General features: G+C 33.9%; 1 protein-coding gene and 1 non-coding gene across 3 annotated transcripts; both read left to right on the forward strand.

Annotated features, from left to right (window-relative positions):
* The first annotated feature begins 325 nt into the window (after positions 1-325).
* Positions 326-3,773, forward strand: LOC121175179 (uncharacterized). 2 transcript variants are annotated; one of them, XM_041017404.1, is made up of 8 exons: positions 326-476; positions 691-965; positions 1,689-1,760; positions 1,954-2,021; positions 2,134-2,290; positions 2,676-2,756; positions 2,859-2,948; positions 3,428-3,773. In XM_041017404.1, exons 2-8 carry the CDS (start codon positions 696-698, stop codon positions 3,551-3,553), a joined length of 864 nt encoding a protein of 287 aa, XP_040873338.1. In that variant the 5' UTR covers positions 326-476; positions 691-695; the 3' UTR covers positions 3,554-3,773. The 2 variants fall into 2 exon arrangements, with proteins under 2 accessions (XP_040873338.1, XP_040873339.1); XM_041017405.1 differs by having other exon boundaries at positions 328-965; positions 3,393-3,773.
* Positions 800-883, forward strand: MIR5783 (microRNA MIR5783). The gene has a single exon (NR_126641.1). It is a non-coding gene; the product is annotated as a microRNA MIR5783 (primary transcript).
* Positions 3,774-11,730: the final 7,957 nt, after the last annotated feature.

Raw genomic sequence — 11,730 nt, forward strand, 5'->3', positions numbered from 1 at the left:
AATGATGTGTAAATATATCATAATTAAACTGCAAGATAAAAAAAAAAACATAACGTAATTTATTTTAAAAAAGCTAAGTTCAAGTACATAGCAAAAACAAAAAGTTGGAAAAAGAAAAAAGTTTGGCTGTCCCCGACTAAGAAGAAAATCTGTCCGAACACCTGAGACGTGGGTCCCGAACCAAACCCCAATTTGAACGGGTCGTTTGCTCGGCAACACAAGACTCCAACGACATCATCTTTTCCAAAATGACCATAATGTCTCTTTCTAGTTTCTCCGTTCCAAAATTCCAACAACATATTTTAATTCCACAAAGCCACCAACAAAACAAAACGAAGCCCATTACCAACACCACCTTCCCTATATATTCGCCCAACGCCATTTTACACACATTTCTCTCTCTCTCTTCCTTGTTTCTCGCTCAAGCCTTTCTCTCTTTCTAACAAGTTACAAATAAAAGTTCCCCTTTTTCTCCGGTGAGTCTCTCAGATACCCTCATTTTCTCGGGATCCGCCGATTCACCGTGCGATCCCGGGGTTTCTTCTTTTTTTTCTTCTTCAACCCCTTCTTCCATTTCCTCTTCCTTCTTCTTCTTCTTCTTCCCCCCCCCCCCCCCCTCCCCCACCCCTTTTTTCCTTTTCAATTTTCAATTTTTTATTCGAAAAAAAATAAAAAAATACAAAAAAATAGGATCAATGAACGATCATCTGGTGCTGTTCGTGGACCATCTGGTGCGGCCCGTGCCGGTGGTCGAGCCGCTGGCCCAACAACCCCCCGAGCCCGTGACGCCCGTCAATGAGGCCGCGGTGGCGGGTCCCTCCGGGTCGTCTCCGTCTGCGGAGGACGACGGAGACGACGACGGGGAGGACGCGCCGCTGCTGCAGCTGGCGGAGTGTCGCATTTGCCAAGAGGAGGACAGCGTCAGCGATTTGGAGACCCCCTGCTCCTGCAGTGGTAGTCTTAAGGTACATTCCCATTATAAATTAAAAATGAAAAATTAAAAAATAATTAATAATTGTCAAGGTTTTAAATATCGGTGACGGTTGCGTTTCGGTTTTGTCGCTTTTGTTGATATCATGGACAGACCGATGCGGTTCCAATTGTGGTGGACAGATAAAAAAGCCATGATGTTGCGGCCCAAATCACGGTCATGGATCGTTTTTTTAAAACCTTGCTAATTGTTATATGAAGCTGTGAATTTATCAAAATTTATATATATATAATGCTATGTTGGTCATGTTATGTTTATGATATGAAACGACGTTGTTAGTTGTTAAGTATGAAGCTATGTTGATCAAATCGGATAGTTTTAAGGTTATGTTTGGATTAAAGTTTGAGAAAGTATTTTTGCGAATTTCAATGTACAATTGCACAATTACGAATTCCGATTCACAAATGAAGAAGGAAAAAAATTAAAAAATTGTTGCTTTGGGAGTAAAAGTATTTCTGACCTCTCTTAACTACAATCCACACATGCAGTTAATTGTTGAGAAATGAGAGAGATCTTCTTGGTGATAATATGAATTATGAATCTGTTTGGTGTGTTATGGGTGATGAGAATGAGAAAGAATAAGGAGGGGACATTGTTTTTATGTGGCATCTTTGTTTTTTTTTTTTTTTTCTTTTAATATGCTTGCATTTCCATTTTGTGTTAACGATTGGTGATTTTTTGGAAATTTCATGAACAGTATGCTCATAGAAAGTGCGTTCAGCGTTGGTGCAATGAGAAAGGAGACATAATTTGTGAGATATGTCATAAGGTATGGTTCTTATACATGTGATTTTTACTTTTGTGAAATTTATGGTATTTTAAATTTGTGGTGATGGTTAGATAATGCTAATATGGTCATGCATTGTTTTAACTAGTAAGCTTTATTGAACAATTATTTTGTTCAATTGTGTGTCTCAGTGGTGTGTACTAAATTCTTTCAATTTTATATATGTAATTCTCAGTCCTATGAACCTGGTTATACTGCCCCGCCACCTCGTCCTCAGCCTGAAGAAACTACCATTGATATAGGGTACGCCAAAAGTTCCTGTTTTAAAAGTCTTTATTTCAGTATATCAGTTCTGAATACAAGCCTTGTTGTTTCAAAGTCTTGTTTCACTCATTAGTTATGATTGTTTTGGCAGTGGAGGCTGGACAATCTCTGGCATGCCATTGGACTTGCGTGATACCCGGCTCTTAGCAATTGCAGAGGCTGAACGTCAATTCTTGGAAGCTGAATACGATGGATATGCTGCTTCTCATGCCAGTGGAGCTGCATTTTGTCGTTCAGTTGCATTGATTGTAAGAAATCATTTTTAACAAATTATCTGTAGAATTCAGTCATATTTATGTTCACCAGACATTATTTTCTAGAGGCCATGTTGTTTGATACTTGACAGTAGATATAACACCAGAAGTATCAAGCTTTAGGCATATTTGTTTGGAATTTTATGGAAATCAATTGTACTTGTCATGATCTTTAGGGTCTATAGCAACATTGACTATTCTAGTAGTATTATAAGCTTTAGGCATATTTGTAGTAGAAAATTAAGGAAATCAATTGTACTTGCTTCACTATGAATATGATCTTTAAGGCTTATAGTGACATTGACTGTATATAGTAGTACGCTAAATTGCTAATATACTTGGACATGATTTTAAGCCTAATCCATTCTATTCGGTGCAGTTAATGGCCCTTTTACTCTTAAGGCATGCACTTTCTGTCACAGATTCTGAAGCTGAAGATGATCCATCCACTTTTTTCTCTGTGAGTGACTTTAGTTCATTAGGGATAAGTGGTTCATATAGTAGTTGTATTGCTTTCAAATACATCATTGGGCTAACCTCATCACATGGCCATTCTCTGCAGCTTTTCTTGCTTCGAGCTGCTGGTTTTCTTTTACCTTGCTATATCATGGCTTGGGCAATCAGTATTTTGCAACGCCGGCGACAAAGACAAGTAAGTTTCAGTCTTGGTTCTGACTAATTTTATTCTGATTTTTCTAATTCGGTGTTGGTTTGTTCTGTTTTGAAATCATGCTTCTTGGCTCCAACTTTGTTCATATCTCTTGGTTGTGTTGCTGGGAAACTTCAACGCACATGTATAGTGTGTTTGTTCTTGATGGGAATAATGATTTTATAAAAGTATAGATGTTTGGTTGTTAGATATAAAATTGATTATGCCTCAAAACCTTGGTTTGACTAGAAGTGATAAAATGTAGTTTTTGTGTTTAGTTGAAAAATTTATACTAAATTTCAGCAAACTTGCTTTCAAGATAAAAGCATTCAAACATAAATCACCCCACTTGAAAATCAATTTTACAATATAAACTTCATTCAAAATCAATTTGGTGAACGTTCAACCAAATACTCACAAGTAGATGGATTACTATTTATGTTCCAGGAAATTCTCATGGTTTTCATGTTACGGTGAAACAGGAAGCGGCAGCACTAGCGGCAACCCAAGTTGCTTTTGTTCTACAAACCGGGCAGCGTAGGGGTCTGCAGTTTGCAATAGGACCAGGACCACCAACAATGAATACACACCAACCGGAACAAGTGTAATTTTTGTATGCCACCAGTGTATGTAACAAGGCTTGTTGGAATGCCATGCATTTTTTTACTCATGATTTTTCTGAGCTCTAATTTACATACATAGCTTGAGAGACTTTGAGATGGTACTTAATATTCTAGGGTCCTTAAACCCTCAAAAAGAACCGCTCATTTTGTTGTATTGCAGTTTCAAAGTCTTTGAAAGTTATAGCAATGTTAATTCTACTAGAAAGTTAGCATGTCATTCCATAGGGATAAGGTTGTGTCCGTGCCTGTTTTCCTGCACCGTAATAATCATGATTGAAGCAAACGCAAACGGTAGAAGAATTTGACAAGAGTTTTTGCATTAATTTGAGCACGAGAATGTCCCATCTGTCTTCGGTGCTTGTTGGCCATCCATTTTGGTTTGTTTCCAAATTGTATTGACTTCTCCAATAGCGACATTGCATCGTTCAGACTAAAATAGTTTTTAGAAGTCGTTTCTATTTAATTCCTCACCCAGTAGATGCAATATAGGAAGCCTCTCGAAATCAATAAGCAAATTGATCATTGATGAACTTTCGAGTTACAATTACAATAAAAAATTATTCTTATCTTTAAGAGTGACAAAAAATTATCGTCAATTTGCCTTCAAAATAATCATTATTTTTTCCTCAATTACAATCAAACATTATTTTGAGAAAGAACAATAATAGCAAATCACTTTAAGATACTTCACTTCACAATAAATTTAGGAAAGATGGTAGTAGATTGCTCAATGCTTATCGTGTTGAATTTTATTTATTTATTTCTTTTGTAAGTTCCTCATCTTTATCTTGATTTTCTTGGGCCTCGTTTTTGGTGGATTTCAGTTGTTAAATTTAGGATACTTCATTTCTTCAGTTTTTAGTTTCTAAATTTTAAAAATTAAAATTAGTTTTAAAATTTTAGTTTGTATTTATCAGTTTTTTTTCCTTGTCAATCTTAATTTTTTCAATAGTTTACTATAAAGATGTGACCTTTTTTGCATGGATATGATGAGAAGATATGAAGAGTTGAACATAAAAGAAAAGATAATTTTTGTGGACTTTTACAGGTTAGTATACATCAGATCATGATTAGATAAAGTTAGAAAGAGATTTAATTCATATTCAAAATTTAAGTCTAAATTCAAGGACAACTTTGAGTTATGTTGGTTGTGGGTTTGATGTGAGTCACGCAAGTTTAGTTAACAGTTTCATGATTGATTTGAATTTTTAAAATGAGGTTTAAGCCCACTGAAAGTCCAATTTATATAGTTTTTTTTTTTTTTTTGCATGTTAAGCACAAGTTGTGCTATAATCGGATTAGGCAAAAAGTGTTTAAGTTTAATCCATGCTCAAAATTTAAAACTTGATGAGGGTTAAAAGCTATAGTGGGTTGAACTGAAAAGTCTATAAGTTTCTAAAATTATATATGTTCGAGCTAGATTTGTAATGTTTATTTGCTAGCTAAGTCCAAATCGCTTAACTCAATTGATTGTATTATTGAGTTGTGTTTAGATAATTAAATTATGAGTATTCAATAATTGACAATAAAATCCCTATGAAAAAATATCTTTATTACTACTTGGTAAAATTGTGTTTCTTTTTAGGTCTAGACGGTCCAACGTTTCATAATTAAACGATTCATTCAAATCCAATATTTTGATAATTACAAAGATATAAATTATTGATGGACTAATGATTTATTCTTAAGTGAAACATGACTTATTATATATGAGCACACACGATAATGATATTCTATCCTAATGCTCTTATTAGTTATGTCCATTTATAACTAGAACTTGATTTTTAATAGAGTTATATTTAGGGTCCAACACATTGTTGTAAACAAGCATCCAATCATTTGTGAAAACTAGTGTCTTTACATTGTGTCTTTATAATCGTGTCCAATGAATTTATTCACTTAAACAATCCATTTTATATTAAGTATAAGTGATGACCAACAACGTATTGGATTCACGTTAGCTAAAAAAAGAAGTGCTTGTGCCAACTTCCTTAAACCATTCACTTTGCCTCTCTTGCTTTGAATGTTAACGTTTGAATTTCAAGTATTTAAGGATAAAATAGAAGAGAATAAAAGAAATCAGAAGAGAATATTCCTCAGAGGTCGTTATTGCTGGAGAAAGGAGCACAAATAGTTGTTTGTACTTTTATTTCTTTTCTCACCTCAAGCAAGTGACACGTTGCACAAGGTGCCAGCTGTGAGACGATCATATCAAGGAAGGCTCTAATTCCATAACGAATCTCTTCTCTGAGGTTTATAAAGGGTAGCTCAAGCACTGCCATCAACACACAAAAACCAAGAGAAATACAAGCAAATGAATTTAAAGTGTTGAGATTTTGTCAAGTCATTGGATGATACTATATATATTATGCTTAAATTGTTATCCTTTGCTCTTATAAATATTATGCTTAAATTGTTATCCTTTGCTCTATAAAGTTATTTGATTATATTTGCGCTTAATTGCTTATCCACTCTTTGAGTGTTTTAAATTTGTGTATTCATTTCAAACCTTTTTTGTTTGTGAAAGACAAGAGTGACTTAGTGTTAAATAATACTTGGGTGTTCTTAGATTCAGATGGAATCTAAGAGGTGTTCCAGAATTGGCCTAGAGAATACAGTTGTAGCAATAAGTGATAGGACAAAATATTTGTTTGAAATCAATTTTTGATTGGTAGAACCCCTTACAGGATTATAAAGGAGAATTGGACGTAATTTAGTTGTTTGAGTGAACCAATATAAACTTAAGTGGTTCTACTTCTCTCTAAGTCTATTTTAACTTGTATTCTCGTAAGCATATTTTGACACACTTCGTCACATAAGTTTGTATTTGAAAGTCTTTGTGAAAACATTGTTCTATCAGCATTGGATGATAGTCTATATCTGCTTCTTAACGAAGTTGTTTTTCCATTCATTGGATAATACACTCAAAACATTGTTTTTGGCATATCTATGTGAGAAAACCATACTCTTTGAGAAATAATTTCATATTTATCTAACACATTATTTAACCCCCCACTTCTAATGTGATATTTGGTATTTCACTTTTGTGGCATGGTTAAATGGTAGTTCATCAAAAGAGTCTCACACAATTGGTTGAACATAATATATGAGTGTCTTCAATTCTTATGAATAAAAAAAATGTTAGTTTACCCTTTTCTCTTCATAATTGCTATCAAGTAGTTAAGTATCATGGTTTTAAAGTGTGGTTGTGATTGCTACTATGATTATGGGCATTATGGATATTGCGATGTGGCTTGTGGTTGTGTGGTGTAAAATTACTATATGTAAAAAATAATTTTACAATTATTCTAGAGTAAATTACATATGTCTCCCTTGCGGTTTAAGGAAATTACACATGTCTCCCTTCTGTTTTTAAAACCTATACAAATCCCCTAAATGTCGCCTAAACGTTTGATAGTAACAAGTCATATACATTGACAATTTTGAATGAAAAATGCTAAAATATGTTTTTCATCCTCATAAATATGGAAATGTTCATAATCCATTATTTCCAAAAAAAATATCTATTTTTCATTCTCATAAAATTTAAATGTCTTACTTCGATGTAAAAAAGTTGAAAAACCTAATACTTTCTACAACATATATGTAGGTTTGGATGTATTTAAACTTAGTTCCGAGCATATAATCGATGTAGAAAAATTAAAATCTTGACACTTTTTTACAATAGCATACATAAAGGTTTGGATGTACTTGAACTTAGCTTTGGACAAAAAAGTAACAAATTTAAATTTTACGAGGACGTAAAATAGACAAATTTTTTTGTAGTTATCGATTTGAAATATTTCCATATTTATGAGGATGGAAAATATATTTTAGTCTTTTTTTTATCAAAATTTTCAACACACATGATTTGCTACTATCAAATGCTTAGACGATATTTAGGGGATTTGTGTAGGTTTTAAAAATAAAAGGGAGACATGTGTAATTTTCTTAAACCTCAGGGGAAGCATATTGATTTCCTTAAACCTTAGGGGAGACATATGTAAGTTTTTCTATAAAAAAAACATTTATAATTTCGTTAAATCTTAGAAGAGATACATATAATTTACTCATTATTCTAATTATTTGCATATCTTTTATTTATAATATCATATAACTTTTTATTGATTTTAAGATTTGATATTCCCTATCATCCCATACTTCAAACCTATTCGACCATTGCCACTTAGAAGTTTAAAATAGATTATTGAAATCTGTTGGAGCTTGTGACCTCAATAATCTTAAGAGGGATAAGCTTAGAATGCAGAAGAAGCAACAACAATCAATTTAACAATGTTCTTTAAAAATGAAAGACACAATTGATTGCAACAAAATAAATAAGATAAGGGAAGAGAGAATGCAAACACAATTTTATACTGGTTCTGTCACTTCCCGTGCCTACGTCTAGTACTCAAGCAACCCACTTGAGATTTCCACTATCTTTGTAAATTCCTTTACAAAGTCTGAACCACACAGGGACAACCCATCCCTTGTGTTCAGATGCTTTACAACAAGAGACTTACAATCTCTTAACCAATCTTATTGAATAAGAAGAATGGAAGAAGAATTCTCTCTTCAAGAGAAGAATATTACAATGAAGATCATGTAAGAATCCTTATAGATTTTGCAAGTGTTTGGTCAAGGATTTCTTTTGAGAGAGCATTTGACAACGAAGTTCTTTTGGAATCTCTCTCATTGTCTTTTGAGAGAATAAGACATTTTTGTCAAGCAAAACTCTCTCTTCAATTTCGTCCCAAGTCACATATATATATAGGCCTTTGATGGCCATTCAAAATCCAAATGATAAGATGTGACTGTTGGCGATATTCCTTGAAAATCCTCTCTGGAAATCAATTACAGAATTAGTGTAATCAATTACACAGTTGTTTTTCTTGAACAGTTGTGACCCTTCATTTAAAATTTGAATTCCCAACATTCAGAGTCTCTTGTAATCGATTGTCATTCCCTGCTTAAACATCTTAGTACTTTGTTAGTGAGATCCTCGTTAGGAAATATCTTTCCTGATGATGCAAGATGATTAACTATATGTGTAAATCTATTTTGCATATCTTGTATGGTCTCATTTTGGTTCATTCTGAAAAGTTCATATTCATGTGTTAGGGTGTTTATTCTAGTTCTCTTTACATCAGTTGTTCCTTCATGGGTTACTTGTAATGTATCCCACATTTCTTTTGCATTCTTACAATTTGAGACTCTAAAGTATTCATCCATGCCTAATGCAGAGATAATTATATTCTTGGCTTTTAAATTATAGATGGAAGCAATAACATTGAGATGCTAAGATTGTACTCATAATCCCCCTATTTACAGCAATTCCTCACACTTCTACGTCGTTATATCGTTCATCCCCAATTCATTAATGTATTCTCTCCCTAATCCCTAAGGTGATAAACCCTAAATCACTTGCCATGATTCTTAATCCATTGGCAAACCAACACAAGCAATCAGCATTATCATTTGGGAATTAACGAGGCTTAACCAAGATTGTTCTATCCCTAGAGATAACCCCAATTAAGTATTCAATTTAGTTCGAGTTTCAATGAGACTTGCCAAAGTGCATGTCAATTCCTACACTCCTAAAAAAAACTATTTTTTACGACGAGATTTCGACGACAGTCATCATAAAACCATTTTAAAAAGCATACCAATGGCATTTTGTAAATATTGAGATTTAAATAAGCTGTTCTATGATGGTCATTTATAAAACCGCCTTAGAATGTATTTGTGAAAGCGTACAATGGTGGTTTTTATATAGAACCATCTTTGTTTTAAAAAATTAGGCCAAGTACATCTACGCCCCATCATATCCCCCCTCACTCCAAACCTCTAAACCCTTTATTTGTTTCAGTCTCTCCCTTTCTCTCTCCAAACCTCTAAACCCAATGCGTCTCCCAACCTCTAGAGCCAGTAAACAAAAATAATGGTGCCTCCCAACCTCTAGAGTCGTCGCACTCTCGCTCCCCCTCCGCCTCCTCCGACGACCCCTACTTCGACTCGTAGTTCCTCCAGGTCTTTCGCCTAATTGTTCATTCGACGCATAACGACGACGCGTCACCTCCGCCTCTGTAGCTGCCAAGCCGCTCTACAGAGAACGATTTCCTCAGGATTGAGCTCGGTGGCTGGGACAACGATGAGGAGAACGACAACGATAACAACAATGACAATAACGGCGATGAGGAGTTCGAGGAACACGATGAGGCGGAGGATCGCTCTGGCAACAAGGATCCGCATGGAAGAAACAACGAGGATCTAAGAAGAAGGATGCGCGATCTGCTTCGGCTTTGGATTAGGGATTTGACGACGCGCAACAAATGATAAGGAATATGAGGAAGAAAGAGTGGTTAACTCTTCTTCTTCGAATTCGAACGGAGCTTTGAGGTCCGGTGGAGGTGGAAGTGCCATTGTTTGATTCCGCTTGGTATGTTTCGTCTTGCTCTATTCTCTTCTACCATTTGTGTAATATATTTTGTGGTTTCTAAATTTCTTCTTCTTTTTTGTTGTTGGCATTAGTGGATTTAAATCAAGGCTTGCGCCATGTTATTATTAATTTATTTGAAGCTTTTATTATGTAGTTGGCTTCTTAGCTTTTAGATGATGCTAAGATACTTGTATATAGCATTTGTGTAATACTTTGTTGGTGATAAAGAGAGCTTTATAAATGATTCTCCTCTTCATTTCTTCCCTCGCTGCTTTGTGCTGCTGCTGCTGCTAAACTTAGGGTTGAGCCTTTTCTTGAGGTTTTTAGCGCTTCTTTCTTACAATGGTGACTCTCATCTCTCTATCTCTCTCTCTCTTAATTTTCACATTAGATCTTCAATTGTTTCTCCAATTTTCCATTCTTCCATTCATGTGTGCAATTTTCTATCTTGAAATGGCAAAAAAATAAAAAACAAACGATAGAGAGAAGGATCATATTTTTTTTTATTATCAATTTTAGTTTTTTAGACGACCGTCCTCTGTTATTATAGTTTAGAAGATGGAACAATGTGATATCATTTATTTGAATTTAGATTTTCTGAATGAAAAATGTTTTTTTAGTAGGTTCTATAGAATGATATTGATTTGTTGAATCCTCCAGCTGAGCTGGAAAAGAGAAAGCACAAGCTCAAGCGTCTTGTGTAGTCACCAAACTCTTTCTTCATGGTATAAAATTTGCCTATTATTTGAAATTGAATATAATATTAACATTTTACAAGTATTAAATAATAATATATTATATTATTATGTAGTTGCCTATTATTTCAAATCATGTTAACATTTTACATTATTAAATATATTAATAGGAATAGTTTTTTATTTATTGTCTTATTTATTCTATTAAGTGCCAATATCTTCCCTAAGTTCACTTTCACTTAAAATATCTCTCCTCAAACATTATAATTTCAATTGCATGCTTAATTTTTCTTCAGCCTAGTGTGTATTGGTCATGTGTGGAGTGTGGTTGCGTGTATAAATGACTAAGTTACTAATAAGAATAAGAAAATATGTACATACGTGCAATTGTACACTCAAAAAAGAAAGGAAAAATGGAAATTTTTTGGTGCTGAATTGAGAATTGGGATATGGAAAGAAAAAGAGAAATGATGAAGAGGAAAAAGTGATATATGTGATGTGAAAAAAGGTAAGAAGAAAATGTGATTAAAATTGATATGGAACAGAAAAGGAATGCATGGATATAATATAAAAAAAAAATAATGAGGTACATTGATGTCTTCATAACTTTTAACAGTAGTCTAATGTTCAAGTGTCAGTCTCTATCTTGCCTTTGTTAGTAACCTGAATTCAGTAATTAAAATCTTGTGATTATTTGGATTCAATATTAAGTCTTGTGATAGTCAAAGTCATCTCTAGCATTTACTTACTAGTAGTTTCAATGCACTACCATTTTGATTTAGTTCATGGAGGTGGCCCTAGTATTTGACTGTGTGTGTGTATTTCAACATTAGATGGGGAAAATTTTTATAGATTGTTATTTTGTTACTTGCAAATTGCAATGATGCTGCTGTTAGGTTTGAACAGATTTCCATTATGTGGTTTTAAATCAATGTTGAATGTTTTATTGGATGCTCATTGCATCGATTGATCTTCAGATACTGATAGGAAGTATTTTTTGAATTAAAGACCGTCATCATAGGATTTGG

The sequence above is a fragment of the Glycine max genome, chromosome 7 (assembly GCF_000004515.6).
Source record: "Glycine max cultivar Williams 82 chromosome 7, Glycine_max_v4.0, whole genome shotgun sequence".
NCBI lineage: Eukaryota > Viridiplantae > Streptophyta > Magnoliopsida > Fabales > Fabaceae > Glycine > Glycine max.